Here is a 19,050-nt window from a genome sequence, read left to right as displayed (position 1 = left end):
GCTCTGGTTCTCTCCGAATGCAAAATGGAGTTAACTTCCAACAGCAGGAGGGGTTCAGTCCAACAATATAGCCCGTTTAGGTCTACGTGCATCTGTAGCTCAGGCAACCCCTCCCCCTACAAAAGGACTCACACAGCAAGTGAGAATGAGGTTTACGGTGATCAGTCTCAATATTCTTACTGAATATTTAATACAGTCGTCCCTCAGTATGTATGGGGAAATGGTTCCCAGGACTCCCTGCAGGTACCAAGATCCAAGGATGCTCAAGTCCCATCCATACAATGGTGTGATACAATAGGCCCCCTGAATCCGTGGGTTCTGCATCCATGGATGTGGAGGGCCGACGGCGTGATGACTGGGCTCAATATTATTATTAAGCACGTCGCTATGATCTCATCTTTTCAAATCCTGCAGCTGTGTTAGAAACAAGGGCTTCCTTCAGTGAGCCCTTCTCAATCAAGAAATATGTGCCAGGCATTGCTCTAGGTGCTTGGGATATACCAGACAAAAATTCCTCGCTACTAAAGCTGCTGCACCGGGAGCTGGGGGCTTATTTCACACTGGCTCACACCCAAGATCACCACATCAAAAGGGATGGAGCTTCTTTTTGGTCCAATAGTTTAAACTGTAACTGCCACTTCCTTGAACGGTAGCCATTGACCTGTACCAGGTCATGCTTGCTGTATTACAGAATTGGTGATACATAAATACTCACTTTTTCTCATCTAGTGGCAGCTAAGTCCATGGACTTCTGAGGCAGACTGGCTGGATCCAGACCTGATTTTGCCACTTAGCAGTTCTGTGACCTTGGCCAAGTTACTTACTGCTGCCTCAGCGTGCCCATTTTTAAATGGGGAGGTAACATTATGTACATTATAGGGTGATATAGGGATTAAATGATTAAATTTTAATTTATATAAAGCAGTTGTGTTTGGCATATTAGCAGGTGCTTACTATCGATACTTTATATTTAATGTTTATACTGTTTTCCCCTAAATGTACTTATATCACAGCTCATACATAGTTTTATCAGCACCTCTGACACCCAGGTGCCCTTATTTACAAATCTATCTACGGCTCCTTTCCGCCCTGCAATAGACAGTCTGCTCTTTGGTGGGGCATGGAGGTGTTGGGGGAAGACGTGTGATTTCTGTTTCCCCAACACCTGGCATATAGCAGGCACTTAGTACATGTTTGCTGCGTGAACGGGAGAAGGGGTCAGAGACACTCCTTGATTGACTAGGGCAAGAGAAGAAAACGACCATAAAAATGCCCCAATGCAGTGTCTCAGCATTTTAATTTCCAGGGAGGAGATTTTGCTGGACACATTGATCCCAGTGGCCCAATCTCAGTGCCCAGCACCGAGGTGAACAGGAGCCAACAGGAGAGATATGGACACACAGTGAGGGGGTCTGCAAACAGCGTCACAGGTGGGGTAGTGAGATTTCTAGGGAGCAGATAGGCATTACTTTGTTATTTTGGTGTCATGGAAACCAAGAGGCTCTATGGGACATAGAAAAAAGTGAGGCAGTTTGAAAATACCTCAGGACAAACCTTACCCTACTGAGCTGGAGGGAAGAACTCAGATGATGTGAGGTTAGAAAAAATAGTCACTGAAAAGAAAAGTGAAGGTGGGCCTTGTTTTCCCAGGTGTCAAAAACAGGGAGCTGGAACGTGAGGCAATCTGCATGAATGGGCACTTGGCAATTTTAACTGCAGTGCTACCTAGGGTTTGGTTTTTTTCATTAAGTGAGAAATTGAATAGTTAACCAAATAAGCAGTTTTATTCTTATCATCATTATAACATTCAAATCAGATTACCTAATAAAACAATTCTATAAAATAATGTATTTCATTGCAATTTCCTATTGAAGGAATATCCCTTCCTGACCTTTCCCCACAAACTTTCAGCACCCATAACAGGCTTCTTGTCAAAAGGCAGCAATTGTTTCACCCTGCCCTGTAGGAAGGAGAAACTCATCAGGAAGAAGTTTCAATCACTGCACTGTTATTTTCTGAAATTTTCTTTCTCCTACAGCCGATAATCTTCAGGTCTGAAAGACAAAAATCAACATTTGTTTTTTCACAAATCAGTTTCATTTTCTCCCGCATGATGCAAGAAGATTATTTTCCAATTTAAAATGAAAGTAACTGTTCATCAAGAAATATCTACAAATATTATATCTAAATTTTTGGTGAAAAACATTAAGGCCAAATCATCACAAAGTAGAACAGTTAAGTGACAATTCCCAAGTTCTTTGCAGAGTATAAATATAGGCCCCCGTGTGCCTACGCATGAATGTATGTAGTGACTTAAAAGCTTGAATTCAATTTCCCAAAAGCCCTTTTAATAGAAAGAATTATATATAAAGATATGGATTTGCCTAATAATGGCAAATTCTGAATGAGCAGTTTCCCAATTGGTATTATTTTATCATATGCTAAATTTAATTTTCATTACAGTAGCATACAAAATACATGTATAAACACCAGCCATTTGATATTTTAATTACACACATTTATTATATACATATATGGTCTTTTAATTTACTATATACACATATAGTCTTTTCTTTGTTTATATATTTATAGGATTAATCACACCTGAAAGTTCCTTCCAGTAGTAAATGAAAACAAAGAACATTTTCAGAGAAATGTTAAATTTTAACAATGGAGAAAATAAGGAATAGGAAATTATGAAATGCGAAAACTGTTAGTGTCCTGTTATCTTTTACAGAGTAGTGTAATTGTAGGTATTGCGCTCCTACGGAATTTTCAGAAGGAATTTAGTGATTAGTAAACTAAATAGATATTTTGAAACAGCTGTAAAAATATTCAACAGTTTGAATTCCTTTTAAAAAAAAGGAAACAGGTGAACTCTCTTTGCCCTGAAACTTATCCCTTTCTACATTTAAATCATGTTTTTCTTAAAAAAAAAAAAAAAAAAAAAAAAAAAAAGAAGACAAAGAGACCAGATAGCCCAGATAGGAAGACCAACAGTCTCGTAACTAAGTAAATGAACTATATTACAATTTAAAATTATTATTTAACCATGAGGAACACAGGCACTGATCTGGGAAACTAACCAAATATGCTTCACCATATCGTCATTCTGTAACAACAAGAAGAGAAACTGCAGCATTTTGTCACTGTTTCTGAAATCTCTTTTCAAATGTAAAAACTGAATCCAAAGTCTGGGAGATGACAGTTTGATACAATAGCTGGAGGGGGCTCCAAAGTGTACCCTTTTAATCTTGCGTATGTGACTCAATACAATCCAAGTTCCTAGTCAAGAGACACCAGTGCATTTTAAGAAACAATTTATTCTCCCGTCCAGCTGGTTCATATAATTACAAAAGGGTGGTGGTGATGCCACTGGAAAGAAATCTTCTAAGATTTCTAACAAGTAGTCCTAACAAGAAGTCTCTGCAATTCCACTCAATAAAATTAAATGTGCTTAGTCACAGTCTGGTTGTTTCCACACCAAAAGTTAATTTATTAACAATGAGATGACGAAAGTACGCTTTAGTGGAATTTACAAGTAAAATAGGGAACGTGTGTGAAGGGTGTAATCTGTCACGTACAAAATGTTGACAGTGACCTGAAGGCAATCGGGGCTAATAAAGCCCAGTTTTGTTTCAAGACATTTTGGAGGAAGTGAGGAGGGTTAAGATGAGGGCTCTGTTAGGGCTGGGGCAGTGATGAGTAAGAAGAAAGGATGGGTTCAGGATTCAAGAAGCAGAAATTAACTTGTCCAGGGCAGGGAGGGGGAAGAGACCAGGGGCATGACAGAGGAAGGAGCTCCTGGGAAATGACGATTCAAGGATGACTATTAATTTTCAGCTTGAAGAACTCGGGAACTGGCAATGCTATCTACTTGTTCAGGAGAGGGTATACAGGCAGGAGAACAGATTCTGAAGGGGAGGATTTTCGTTTGAATATGATGAAATCTGGCCATGGCAGGCAGCTCCAAAACTCGGATTTGGAGTTTAGGAGAAATGGGGCAAAGGGAAAGACATCTGAGAGTCTCTAACATAGGTTCCTTCTTATCCCACTTCCACACAGTGGAAGAACTTTCACTCGCTCGCCACTGCTTTGTCAAATTCAAACACAGAATTCAACACATAACCCTCCAGGACATGGTCCCAGTTAACCTTTCTGAGTCCTTCTTTCCACACCCTGTCCGTTCTGGTCCCGTTATACTACTTGCTATTGCCCAGATAGAAACCTTCAGACCTCTGGACTTGGGTCCTTGATATTTTCTGCACTTGGAGTATCTCCCATCTCTTCTCTGCCTGGTGGACTTGACTAATCCTTCAAAATCCACCCCCCCAAATCACGTGTTCTGGGAAACCCTACACAACTCTTTCTTCCTAACTTAGGCACGGCTCTTTCCCCTGAGATTGCCAGAGAACTTCATGCATACTTCTATTACAGTGTTTCTCAAATTACACTTGCCCTAAGTAAGTGAATAAATGTTATGTATGTAAATAACAGTGCCGTCTGCTTATTAGAAGCCATGAAATATACTAACTACCTCACATGCACTATCTCATTTTACCCTCCTAACTATATAGTGAGAAAGATACTGTTATCAACCCCATTTTACAGTTGACAAAACTGCTGCTCAGAGGGGCTGAGTAACTTGTCTAAGGATACACAGCTAGGAAGTAGATGGTAGTGATCTAGTGCAGACCTTCTGACTCCAGTGTTTGCAAGCACCATTTTATCCTACACAACTCCTATCCTTTGAAGGCACAGTCCCAATATAATGGATCTTACACTACCAGCAATTAGCACAGTATCTTGCATGTAGTGGAGACTTGTAAGATACTTGTCATTATAGTGACCGCCTGGAAGATGCCACTTTGTTTGCAGACTCATCCTTTCCGCTTTTGGAACCTTTTGCAGATGGTTAATTTGCTTCTAAGTGGGGGAAACAGTATCATAGCCAAGAGACTAGATACCTTAGATGTTCGCAGAGCTAGAAATATCAACTCATGTGCGAGATAATCAAACATATTACATGGCTACAGGAAGTACCCCTGTGGGGAAAAGTGAGGTTTTTACACTAAATATGGTTCTATTTCTCTCTCCACCTACACAAATGAAAGCAGGTACACATACAATACATTTGTATTGCTTACTCCCACTAAAAGAAGGCAATCCAAGATAATATAACAAAGGGGAGGGGAGGGCTATTTAGCTGAGTGGGTCTCAAACTTCAGTGGGCATACAAATTGCCTGGGCTCTTGTAAAAATGCAGATTTTGATTCAGTTAGTCTGTAGAGGGTCTCATGATTCTGCATTTCTAACAAACTCCCATGCGATGCAATCCGTGGACCGCACACTGACAAGCAAGGGTTCACCTCAGACCTCCGACAGAGCTGTTCATAAGACGGAGGGGGCGACTATTTGAAGATGCTGAAGAAGCAAAAGAAGCACTTTCAGTAGGAAGTTTCTAAAGCTGTGCTGTGCCTAACAGAAGGTAACACACTTCCTCATTAGCTAGACATGATTCCAATCGATATATACTATCCTTCTGGCTCTTTACCTACCAGAGGACTTTATTAACAGGCAGTTTTATGCTTTTCTGATACAACAATAACTAATTGTAAATTATGATAACACCAACAGAGGCTGGGTACTAAAATTCCTTTAGCATCTATCATGAAAGAAAGATTAACTTGGACTTCCCTGGTGGTGCAGTGGATAAGACTCCACGCTCCTAATGCAGGAGGCCCAGCTTCGATCCCTGGTTAGAGAACTAGATCCCACGTGCATACCGCAACTAAGAGTTTGCATGCCACAACTAAGGAGGCTGCCTGCCGCAACTAAGACCCGGAGCAACCAAATACATAAATGAATCTTAAAAAAAAAAAAAAAAAAAAAAAAAAATTAACTGTATCTTTAGTAACTGAGTAAATGTCATTGTATTTAGATTCTTAAAAAGTTGCTAGTCTATGTACAGCAACATTACATGAATCAGAATTGAATTCTCAGGGACTTCCCTGGCGGTCCAGTGATTAAGAATCCGCGCTTCCAAGGCAGGGGGCGCGGGTTCAGTCCCTGGTTGGGGAACTAAGATCCCACACGTGGCGTGGCCAAAAAAAATTTTTTAATTAAAAAATAGAAATAAAAAGTCCTGGGGATGTAACGAACAGCATGGCGACTATAGTTAACAACACTGTATTGTATATTAAAAAAAAAAAAAAGAAAGAAATACAAAAGGTCAGTCTGATTGAGTTTTAAGTCACTTCCACTGTAAGAATGGAATTATTTGGAATAAACCATTCCAGGACATCTGGTCACATCACATCCTCCTTGAACTAAAGATGTTAGCTGTACAGGTAATAGAGCAACGGTGCTGCTACACTCATTTCCCCAGACACTGTACCACTAGCCTGATCAGAAAAAGTTCAACAGTGATTTTTAAAAAACTAAACTCACTTCTAGGTACAATGGAATATTACTCAGCCATAGAAGAGAATGAAATAATGCCATTTGCAGCAACATGGATGGATCTAGAGATTATCATACTAAGTAAAGTAAAGCAGACAGAGAAAGACAAATATCATACGATATCACTTATATGTGGAATCTAAAAAAAAATGATACAAATGAACTTATTTACAAAACAGAAATAGACTCACAGACATAGAAAACAAACTAATGGTTACCAAAGGGTAAAGGTGGTAGGGGGAGGGATAAATGAGGAGGTCAGGATTAACATATACACATTACTATACGTAAAACAGATAATCAACAAGGACCTACTGTATATAGCATAGGGAACTCTATTGGGACTCTGAAATAACCAATATGGGAAAAGAATCTGAAAAAGAGTAGATACATGTATAACTGAATCGCTTTGCTGCACACCTGAAACGAACACAACACTGTAAATCAACTACTCCAATATAAAATAAAAATTAAAAAATAAACTCGTAAGATTGTTAAAATTATTTAAAAATCAAAAATTTTTTCCACTTAAAATTAATAGGAATTATTGTTACATTCAATTACCACTTTGAAGTCATAAGCTCTATGGGCTAGGAAATGTAAATGATTTGATTTTGGTTGTTTATATAAAGATTGCTTTTGATTTTGACAACCAGTCCTAATGTGTTCATATCCAAAAGAACGGTATAGTTTAGAAGGCTTAATATGAGCAAAATTCAGGACTGGAAATACTGAGGTCTATGGTTTAAGCCAATGCTGTGCTGGTTGAGATGATGGAAAAGCTGGAACATAAGCTTTCTCCCCAAGTCCAGCTAATAACTTCTGACTGTGAAGAGTAGCAAATTAAATCTTGTACGAAAATGCCACATGACTAGACTAGCACACAATTATGGAAAATCTTGAAGATGTCCAGGTCTCAGATCTTTATGGGTTTTGAAAAGGTAAAAATCCTTCTCCACCGTCTTTAAGTCTCTGATCTGAAAGCACATTTTATAAAGCCATAGGTAAAATTATTTTTCTCTGGGCGTTCATTTAACTAAAACCGAAAATCTGTACATTTTGTGGATGAGTAGCTTTTATATCGAGGGGCAAGCAGAAAGGTGAAATCCTTGCTGTCTTCCAGAGCTACAGACTGGACAGGATGCTCACCAAGTCCCTTCTGCAGTGCTATCATTCCTGGCACCCATTTTCTTTTACAGAGCTACATGGATTACCTATTAAACTCCCTAAATCTAATCCTACTTTCAGCAAAGACAATTTCAGGGCCAATCACGGTTGTCCTCAAGCCTTCTCACTTTCATCCTCATATCCTCTCTCTTTTGCAGGCGCACTTCTAACAGCACACTCTGTAAAGAGAGTTAGACCAGGAACATAGGTTTTCATCATAAACGTCTGTTTTCAAGCGTTTACTGATGCTGAAACTTTCCACACTTAGTTGCTCTACAAAGGTGAGGGTTATGCTTAAAATAAAGCATTACTGATTGAACGAGTGAGGAGTAAAAAACATATTTCTTTTTTGATTTTGTTTCATTACTCTGTGGATAATGTGAAGCAACTCAAGTTGGAATTTTCTACTTACCTAGTTTTTCCTAAGAAAAGCTCTCCTACAGAGTTTTGTAGAAATGAAAATTAAAAGTTTCAAACGAACTGTTTTATTTTTACCCTACATAATGAGGCATTTCCATTACAGTGACAGCATTATAATTTCCATGATTACCGTGGTTTTGTAATGTGTCGGCAAAACGGCAATGACCATGGAAATAATTATTGACAATTAAAATAAGTTGACCATTTGAAAGCTACAATCTCAGGCAACTGAACTGTGAAAAAGAGATAGTGCTACTGTTTTATCTTTGAGAAACAAATTCTAAGTGTGTACCCTACAGTCACCACTTGCCCATGGCAAATGCACATTTACTCTGTACCATCAAGAAACACAAGATAAAATTTTATAACATATTCTGACACAATTTACATATCCATGAGATGTAAAAACTACTAATACACCAAGTATACACACTAATTTAAGAAGTGAGGTGTACAGGCAATACTTCTCATATGAGAAAGTGGCTTTTAGTTATAAAACAATATTTATAGTTTCCTCATAAATATCGGTTTCTTTCCTTCTGGTCTACCATTGTTTTAAAAATAAATAAACAACTAGCCTAACAAAATCTAGAGTATGCTGAAGTTAGCCCTGAGGGAATACAACTTTTTAAGTGATTGAAAATAACTTAAATGAAATCCCAACAATGGTAGCTGTTAAGTGAGATTAAAATAATTTTGTTAATCACCTACTGGGTTCAAAGCTTAGTTTGACAATTGTTACTGTTGCTCAGAAGCTTTTTGTCTCTAACAGAAATGGTAAAGAACTTACATTGAACCAAAAGCTAGTAATAGTTGCAATTAAAAAATGTACCTTTTTATACTAGAAACATATGTTAGGTTTTATTGCTAGGGAAACAAAAACCAAAGCAAGCTATTTTTGTTTGTATTTATTTATGGTGCAATCCAGGTACATCTGTTTCAGTCACGTCTGTGCAGGTTCACCACCAGATCTGTCTTGAATAATTTCCGATTACTACATTCCAAAGGAAGGTTATAGTCTTGGCTTAGCTATTTTGAGTGGAACAAAAAGTATATTTTAAGTAGGTTCCTTCTCTAAAAGGAGAAAAAAATTTTTTTTCTCATAAAAGCAAATCTATCAGTAAATGAGGAATCTCACTTTCAAGGGACTGCACTGCATGGTGTATCAAATATTTTAATTGTGGTTCTAATGTATATACTATTTTACACTTGAACTTTATTAACACATAATATTAACAGATAGAAGTTAACATAAGTTAACAGATATTGTGTGGCTACTAGTGAGGAAGGATCACAACTTTAATAAAGTGTAAAGGAAAGCCTGTGTCTAATGTATATTCCTGCCAGAGGGAAATTTGGAATGAAAAGAAGGGGCAGGAAAATCCATTTCAAAACAGTAACTCAATAATGCATCAAGTGGCTCTAAGTTTCACTAAAAGTTTCCTTAAAATTAATTATGGAAAAGCCCTTTCTAATTCCATTAATATAATGAAGGCATTCAGTCACCTTCTAATTTGTTTTAAATGAACCAGTAATCCCTTAGTAAAACGAACAGTTTGATCAGTACTCTTTGACTATAATAACATTAAATATAATTTGCTGTCAATGGTTATTTCATTATTATACTGCCTGGATTAACTGATTTCGAATACACTTTAGAATAGTCATGATATATAACTCCACATGAATAATATGTGTTTGGTCACATAACTAACTAAATAGCACCTTTGGTATTTCCAGTTTAAAAAAAAAAAAGTACCACATCCATCTTGGTTAGGAATATAAGTTCAGTTATGACAGAGTTTCTATAAGAAATCAGATATGACATACTTAGATTTACAGGATAAAACTGATGTCATATCCTGCAGTCATTGAAGATCATGCTTGTGGGGAAAAAAATCTTGTAAATTGGGAATATGTGCAGTGAGACCATAGTTAGAGAAAGATCATAATTTCCCAAATTTGTAAAACACACAAACATACACACAACATAAAAACTAACACAAAGAAATAGGAAGTTAGCACACCAAAATGTTAAGTATGGTGAAATTATTTACTTATGTATATATCTTATTTTCTACAATGAACATTTAGTAGTTTTTAAAACCCCCCAAATTAAAATATTTTTCAACTGAATGCCTGAGTTTACTTTCCAAAGAGTATTATGTTTCAAGTAAATGTTGTCTATTTTATATGCAGTCAATATTATTGTGAATTTTTAGTAAAGAAAAGGTTCCAGGGTGGTAAATTTAAGCTAATAAATGATTTCTATAAGTTAGGGATTAATTTCAATTTGTGGCAAATTCCACGTCTCTTTTAAGGAACTTTTAAAAATGTTAACCTCTTCCTAGAAAAATGTTCTATGTTTATATGGACTGAGTTTTAAGGATAAATGTAAGTTCTAAGTAGTTTAAGTAGGAAAAGGTACATTGGATATGTCCTGACTAAATGACCATGTAAATCTCTAAGAACAAGTTAAATTAAAATTATTTTCCCTAAAGTTTAAACATCATCAAAGTAGTTCAGAAGCTTCGTTTCTCAGATGCCAAAGGAGGGAATAATTGTAACTATCATAGCATGTGGAACAAACTTTAAAACCTTTTATTTACTGATCTATCTAAATAAACCGCTATATGATCTGGAGGAAAAAAATGAATTTAAATAAAAAGAATTAAAAACAGAATCTTAGGTTTTGACAAGAAGGCAAACTATTAAACAGGTATCTAAAAAGTAGCCAAGGAAAAGAGAAAAGCACTCCACGCTTAATTCAGTTGGAAGAATCAAATCAGGTCACATAATGTATAGTTTCTCGTCCACACGTATGTCAATGTCAAGCAATCAAAACCAGAACGTAAGGGAATAATAGAAAACGCACTTCCTTATTTTAGAGAGAAATACTTAACATGAGAACGTATCCTAATAACTAGCTGATAAAAATATCAGACATCATAAAGCCAATTTTTTCAATTTTTCACATAGAGTTTGTTAATCACTTGTTTGATATCAACTGAAAAGCAGCCGGATAATTCAGAGGATACAGTGAACAGGAACAAAAACAATAAAAGGGTTTTTTAAATTGGTCAATTTCACTGATTCTGACATGAAGAATTAGTATTAAATTGGAGCATTTTACTACCTTCATATGTCCTAAAAATTATTTCTAACCTCATTTATAAACGCTGATAAAAGGCTACTCTGTTTCTTCATTTATTCATTCAATAAATATTTGCTGAGTGCCTACTTAATGAGCCAGTCACTGTGGTGAGTGCTAAGCAAGACAACATACACGTCCCTCATGGAGTCTCGTAAGGGAATGACATTAAACAGGTAATCATACATATATTCAATTACATTAGAATAAATACAGTAAAAGAAAAGGAACCTGTACAATGAGACCCTATAAAGGGGGCCTAACCCAGCTCAAGGATTATAGGAAGGACTTTTGGAGGAAGTTTCATTTAAATGCTTCATCATCTGCATTTCCTTGGCATCTGTCAAAAGGTATAGCACGTAGTATAAACTCAATAAAAGTTTGTAAAACGGAATTAAATAATTGCTTTAATGGTACTTTTTCAAATGTGTGTCCTAGTGCTTATTATAGTGTCTTGCGCATAATACATATTTGTTGACTAAATGAATAAATTAATGAAGCAGTTTACTTTTGTGGAAAGAACACAGGTTTTGGAATCAGCTACAATTAGTTTCAAATTCAGGGTGTACTACAAACCAGCCAACCTTTGGCTTAGTCTTAAATACAGGAATAATGTATTTTATCTTATTGGTAAGAGAATTAGGTACAATGTATGCAAACCACCTAGCACAGTGCGGGGCAACTGGAAAGTGTAAATGATCACTAATAATATTATTTTGCTCATTATATGCAGATTTAATTAAAGGTGAACCTTATACAGGTCAGCAAAGTCAAAAAGATTTAAACAGAATACCCTAAAGACCTCTGTGTGCAAAGAGTTGAAGTTACATACACACGCAATGAGAGTCAAGGATTAGATTCCTGGACATACTGGTAATCCTGGGAAAACTTAGGTTTTCACAAACCTATCTAGCCAAACAGCCCATCAAGAGATATGGATTTTCAGAGTACAATGGGTAAGTATCCTGTGGGAAGATTAGCTGTCTTTTGTAGATCAAGCAGCGAGGACGCGTGGCTCTCTCTAAACCTACTGTGTAAATTCTGTAAACATTTCTGAGGCCCTATCAGGTGAGGTACGGTTCTATGCACTGGGGATGTAACAATGAACAAAATGCAGCCCTTGCTTTCGAGGAGGTAAATGTGGTAATGACAGAGCTACGCGGCAGGTGCTACAGCAGAAGATGGTTGAGCACTTAGTCTGCTCTTGATGTTTAGGTGAGGCTTCTTAAAGGAGACTGACATCTGAACTAAGGTCTAAAGAATGAGTAAGAGTTATCCCAGAGGAGGAGGTGAGGGACGTGTTGTTTTAGGCAGAGGTAACAGCAGAACAAAGTCATGGAAAAGTTAAATTGCATAAAAAGGGTGCCAAGCTTACACAGTCTGCTATGCTAGACCAGCACAGTGGAGTGAGAAGAATTTAAGCTGATGAGGTTACAAAGAGCCTGGTAGGCCAGGCAAAACAGGCTGGAAACAATTAGATAGGACAGTATGTCAAATCTAAGCAGCTTTCTGGCTCACAGATAGAGGAAATTGTAACAGAGGAGAGCAAAAGTGTTTTTTTATTTTGTTTTTCTATTTGGATTGACTGTAAGTATCCAGAATTAATGACTTTCATTAGACCATATTCTTGGCTTAGTGAAGCAATCTGAAAAAACAGAGAATCACTTTGTTTTAGGTAAGAACAATTCATTTATTATCCCAAGAGACTACAATCAATCCAAGTTATGTCATCCCAAACAAAATACCTGAAAATTTACAGGCATCTATGAACATCCTTGCACTTACCTAGCAAGGTCTTAAGACTCTGAGACTTTTGGTTCTACCATCTACATCTAGAGTTTATTTGTAGGTAGAAGCTGCAAAGAGTATCCAAGAGAGTGAAAAGAAGTTCATTCTTCCTACCCTCAAGGATCTTATCACTTGGATAAGAAAACAGGAGATACTAAACTCAGGTTAAAAAACAAAAATAGGAAGGAAAAGAAAGACTTACGGAGACCAAACTCTTGGGAAAGCCTCTATTTCTTCTTGTGTGTACTCATCTAGACGTTTGGGCACTTTTCGTGGTTGAGGAAGCTCTTCCACTAAATTCTTAAGAATATCTTCTGGTATATCCTAGAGTAAATAAAAATTTAGGCTTAATTTTCTTAAAATATATTCCCTAGTAATAAATTAGTAATTCTTAGTATTAAAAAATAATAAAAGAATGTTTATAAAATGAGAACAACACAATCTTCAAGTTAAAACTTTGTAAAAATCCCTGAAAAATACATTAAATCCGTGACATAAGTAATCTCATTACAGTAATACATTCTATATTTTAATCTTGACAAACCTATTCCTAATGATACATTAGATGTCTTCAATTTTGACAAGTATCCGGTCAATAAATTCTACTTTTTCTGAATATTGTTAAAATTTTCCCCTCCTTTCAACTGCAAAAAGGCACTGCTTTGGCCCATTCTCACAATGTTTCATCTGATGAGTGTATGCACAAGCTCTGTTGCTTCCAGTGCCACAACCTTTTTCAATTCATGCTCCATGTTGTTGCCAAAAAAAACTTTCGAAAATGAAAATCTGCTGGATCTTTGAGTCACTTAGCCAACAAGCATTTGCTGAACTCTTTCTATGAACCAGAAATTGTGCTAGGTGCTGAGTACATAAAGGAAAATAAAAAGATCATGGCTTCTAAAGGCTTGCAGTTTTAAAGAAGTCACTCCTTAGCTAAAAATCTCTCAGGATGAAGTTCTAACTCCTTAGCTAAACCAGGAAGCGCAGCTCTCCAACTTCACCCCCCACAAATGCCCATGGCTTCTGAGTAAACCACCTCCTCACCTTTCAGGCGTTGGTCTACACTCAAATCCTGGTGCCTTTATTAATGGCACTTGCCCAGAACTACCTTCCCCCGGATATATATCCAAATGTTCAGAAAAATAAAAGGATAGGTAAAATATGAAAAAGTCTGAACTTGGGTAATGAAAAGCAAGCTGAAGAGTAAAGCAGACATTTGAGAGCTATCTTAAAAGAACAGGAATTGGACTAAATAAAAGGAATGATAAAACGAAGAGCATGAATAACCAAAAGAATTAACATTTATATTGTGCTCACGGAACAAAAATAAGGGAAAGAGAATTATATTGTGGATCTGAATGATCAGTTAATTTTGGAGAGTCTATCAAAAAAATAGTAAGATATCAGTATGGAAGTGTCCTATGGGCATTTCCCCAGGGATCGTAGATATAATTCCCCCTCTTTTCATTTTAGTGTGTTCCTAAACATTTTCAAAAAAAAAGGACGATTATACAGTAAATTACAGTTGTCTGCAAAGGGCAGTAGTATAATTGGGAATCAAATACCTGGGCAAGGACATGGCATCAAATAAGTTATTCAAGATGTCAAGAATCAAAATACAATTTAAAAATAATTTTAGAGAATCACAGAGCTCTACTGCACTATAAACTCATTCTAAAACCTAATATGGCAAAAATTAAATATTTTTTAAAATTTAAAATGACTTTAAAATTATGGTTTGCATAGGCTGGGTCACTATCAACATATACAAAACACAATAAATACTATTGAGAAGTGTTTCTTCACTGAAAAGTATTTGAAAAATATTTAAATTCCCTTCCCCAGCATATTCAAATATGCAAGTGTAAGCACACAGAATCAGAACAAGCAGAGGAAGCCCAGACACAGGAAATACTGTTAAGGGGTCCTTATTTTTTACTTACTAAAGAAGTCTCTCTGCCAGTTTGGTATTCACAAAAATGTATGACTATTTCACACTTCTTTGGGAAGCCATTAAAAAAAAATCCTTAGCTTGTATTTGCAAAGACAATTATAAAAGTTGCCAACTGCTCACTCAGCATAGAGAGTTTGGGACATAGTAGGTTCCTGGTAAATGTTTGCTGAATTGAATAGAATTTTGACTGAAATGAGCTTACCAAATTTCACCACTATTAAAGGAATCCATTAAAAGAATGGACAAAATCAATGCAAAGTTAGGATACACATGAAACCGGAAAAACTTTCTATTTATGCGTTTATGTCCTCTGCACAGAGCAGGTGGTGAACCTAAGAGGGAAATAAGGAAAAGAATAAAAGTAGAAAAAAGAAACACAGGGGCGAGGTGATCATTTACTTTTTTGCAATTTTCCTCTTTATACTTTTTTTTTTTTGACCATGCCACGCAGCTTGCAGGATCTTAGTTCCCCGACCAGGGATCAAACCCGGGCCCTAGGCAGTGGAAGCATGGAGGCCTAACCACTGGACCGCCAGGGAACTCCCACTTTTTTGCAATTTTTTTTTTTTTTTTTTTTTTTTTTTTTTGCGGTACGCGGGCCACTCCACTGTTGTGGCCTCTCCCGTTGCAGAGCACAGGCTCCGGACGCGCAGGCTCAGCAGCCATGGCTCACGGGCCTAGCCGCTCCGCGGTATGTGGGATCTTCCCGGATCGGGGCACGAACCCGTGTCCCCTGCATCGGCAGGCAGACTCTCAACCACTGCGCCACCAGGGAAGCCCCTTTTTTGCAATTTTTAAAGGAATTTCAAATCTACCGAAAAGTTGCCAAAATGAGTGAACACTCATCTAACCTTCACCTAAATTCACTGACTGTTCAAATAGGACATGATTGCTTTCTCTCTTTTTATCTATTCATAAACACATACACTAAAAACATTCTTTTTGACTGCACCATTTGAGAGCTGTCTACAAATATTTCATCCCTAAATATTTCAGCATATATACTTCCTAAATATAAGAGTTGTCTCCGACGTAACCACATTACAAATTCATGTTCAGGAAAACTAACATTGATGAAACACCTTTTATTCTAATATACAGTGTATATTCAAATTTCCCAAATTGAATTTTTCCAATCCAAGGTCAAGGGTCACATGCTACAGCTATTATGTTATTATGTTGGTTAACATACATAACATATTCTTTAGTCTAGTTTCATTTAATCTGAAGAGTTTCCTTGTTTTATCTCTTTTATGAAATTAACATTTTTGAAGAGGTCAGGCCAATTATGTTGCAGAATGTCCTTTTTTTTGGATTTGTAGGACTCTCTCCTCATCATTAGATTTAGGTTAAACATTTCTGACAGGACACTATATAGTTTATGCTGGGACTTCAGTGCTTCATTCATAGCAGGAGGCACAGGATGTCAGTTTGTCCTATATTGATGATATATTTAATATCTTGGTTATGAGTGGTGGTTCACCAGATGACTTTAACGTAAAAGTATCTTTTCCCTTTTTAAATAGTAAGTACTCGGTGACACGATGTTTTGAAACTGTGTGAATATCCTGTTCTATAATGCTTTACTCAATAGATACAGAATATGCTGATAATGGTGGCTTTTCTAATTCAGTATTATTTCTATATTTTTTAGATGACATTCTTCTCTAAAGAAGAGCTTTTCCTTCTCCAGAAAGAAGGGAAATTATAATCAGTTAAAAATAATTTTTGGACTATCATTGTGGGCTCATAGATTTTTGTTTTCTATGCAAGGTAATCCATCATTATGATCATTCAAGGCTCACACAGTCCATATTTGGTCAGTGGGCACCACTTCAAGCTGCCTCCTGTGTTCTCTTGATATTTCTCCATCGGGTTTTGATCCCTATCTTACTTTCTGTTACTTATTATTTTACTATTATAAACAATGCAGAAATAATAATCTTGTGATGTGTGCACTCCAAAATAACCTTCTTCTTTCTTTGTTCCAGACCTAGAAACAACATTTCTAAGAAGAACCACATTCCTTTTAATAGGGAATAGCACTTAGAAAACACAATCTGTGCACTAGTTCTGCTTACTTCTATTGGTATTGTCCTTTTATTTTTTGAATATATAAAATCTCAACATGATAAACAAGTTAAAGTAAAAAAAAAAATAATCTAAAAGGTATCTCCAAAAATCTCCAAAAATCTCATTCTCTTCCCTACTCCTTCCATCTTTTTGTGCCCATGATCTACTAAGTAACCAACTTCATTTTCTTATTTATTCTTCCTGTGTTTCTGTATGCAAAAAGAAGATAGATAAATATATATGTGTATGTGTATGTAAACATACATATGTATAAATGCATATAAAAGGTAGTATGCTACCTATATTCTTTTCCACTTTGCTTTTTTAAACTTAGCAATACATCCTGGAAAGTATTACTTATCGTCACAATGATATTTGTCATTCCTTTTTTAAAAATGCACAGTACTCAATTGAATAGATATAGCATAATTTAGCCAATTTCCTATGAATAAGCATTTATTTATGTCTATTACTTTACTATTGTAGATAATGTGGAAACAATAATCTTGTGTATGTGTATCTTCAGGGTAAATTGCTATAAATAAGATAGCCGGATCAAGCATGAATCTCCTTATGTATGTATTTTAGTTAAATGTTACCTAATTCCCTGGATTCCTTGTGGGTTGCACCATTTTGTACTGCTACCAGCAATGTCTGAGTGCCTGTTTCCCCATGGTCATGACAATAAAAAATCTAGCAATCATTTTTGGAGAAATGGGCTCATTTATTTTATAGCCTGAAATTATTTAAGTAATTTATGCTGAAACGTGTCTACCTTATAACTGGTAAAAATAACATTACTATTTTTTTGTTCCTTGTAGAAATTATGGTTCCTAAAAGCATGTGAAAGTACAATCAGAAACAGGAGTTTTAAAATTCTTGTGATTTCATGCCCAAGGTCACTTATCCTTATATGATGATACTGCTCCCATACTTGTTACCTCAGAGGTAAAGTGAATAGTGGGAAATTATTCTACTCATTCATGCAAAGTAAAGGTAATACATTAGCCACTTTGATAAAAGCCTGAATAATTTACTCATGCATTATTTAAACTAACAACAGAACATACAAGTGTCTTGAACAGTTGTATAACTTTATATTCTGGAATGAATTCTACCTTATTCCTCTAGTAGGAACTATAAGGACAACAATTATAACCCATAATATTGATAGCAACTAGAACTTACTGTTCCAGGGCCTGGTCTAAGTACTCTGCAAATGTTATCTCATCTAACCCTTACAGCAATCTTATGAAGTAGGTACTATTATTATGCCCATTTCACAGATGAGGGAACAGATAATAATGGCCATGAAGTCAGTAGATGGTGGGGCATGTATTCAAACTCAGGCAGTCTGATTCCATGGCCTGGACTCAACTATTTTATTATAGAACCTCTAATGTTCCATTATATTATACCAGAGAGAAAAACCAAGTACCTATACCAGTACAATAGTTATGGATAAAAATGTCTATTTTTATTTTCAAGTACTTTTTAGCTGAACAAATTCTGAGTAGGAGTAAGTATTCTCAAGTTAAATCATGGGAAATAATTAGCAACCAAAGCCGAGCTATTAATCTATGATTCATAGAAGCTACAGGTCACAAAAAAGTAAACTAAATTCATACTTTATTTGTAGTTCATGAAATTATGAGTACCCTCAATTTAACAGGGGCTCTAATTATAGTTTCGTGTTCCAAACAAAGCAGACTATAGTTCCCTTTTCCAAAGAAAGCAGTTATTAAAATGAAAATATAGAGCTTACAGACTTTGGGTTTTTAGTCCAATGATGGCTCACTTTATGATTTAAAATAGAAGCAATGGTTATTATAGTGCATTCACTATAAAATGCAAAAAATATTTCAGAAGTTGACATAAAATTACTGAAAATACAACAATTTTTAAAATGAGAAAACATTTAATTAAAAATTTAAGAAAGCAGCTCAATATCAAAAAAACAAACAACCCAATCCAAAAATGGGCAGAAGACCTAAACAGACATTTCTCCAAAGGAGATATACAGATTGCCAACAAA

General features: G+C 36.1%; 1 protein-coding gene across 2 annotated transcripts in view; it reads right to left on the bottom strand.

Moving 5' to 3' along the window:
• Positions 1-1,765: 1,765 nt before the first annotated feature.
• The window catches only part of MRPL13 (mitochondrial ribosomal protein L13), a 36,968-nt gene continuing 19,683 nt past the window's right edge, over positions 1,766-19,050 (bottom strand). For both annotated transcript variants that reach the window (XM_028500203.2, XM_007119599.4), the window contains 2 exons: positions 13,191-13,312; positions 1,766-2,054 (listed from right to left, as the gene is read on the bottom strand). In XM_028500203.2, coding sequence (XP_028356004.1) covers positions 2,033-2,054; positions 13,191-13,312 — 144 coding nt within the window. In that variant the 3' untranslated portion in view covers positions 1,766-2,032. The remainder of the gene's footprint in view (positions 2,055-13,190; positions 13,313-19,050) is intronic.

The sequence above is a fragment of the Physeter macrocephalus genome, chromosome 15, assembly GCF_002837175.3.
Source record: "Physeter macrocephalus isolate SW-GA chromosome 15, ASM283717v5, whole genome shotgun sequence".
NCBI lineage: Eukaryota > Metazoa > Chordata > Mammalia > Artiodactyla > Physeteridae > Physeter > Physeter macrocephalus.
The sequence above is the reverse complement of the archived record's forward strand: the minus strand, read 5'-3'. Positions and strand labels throughout refer to the sequence as shown.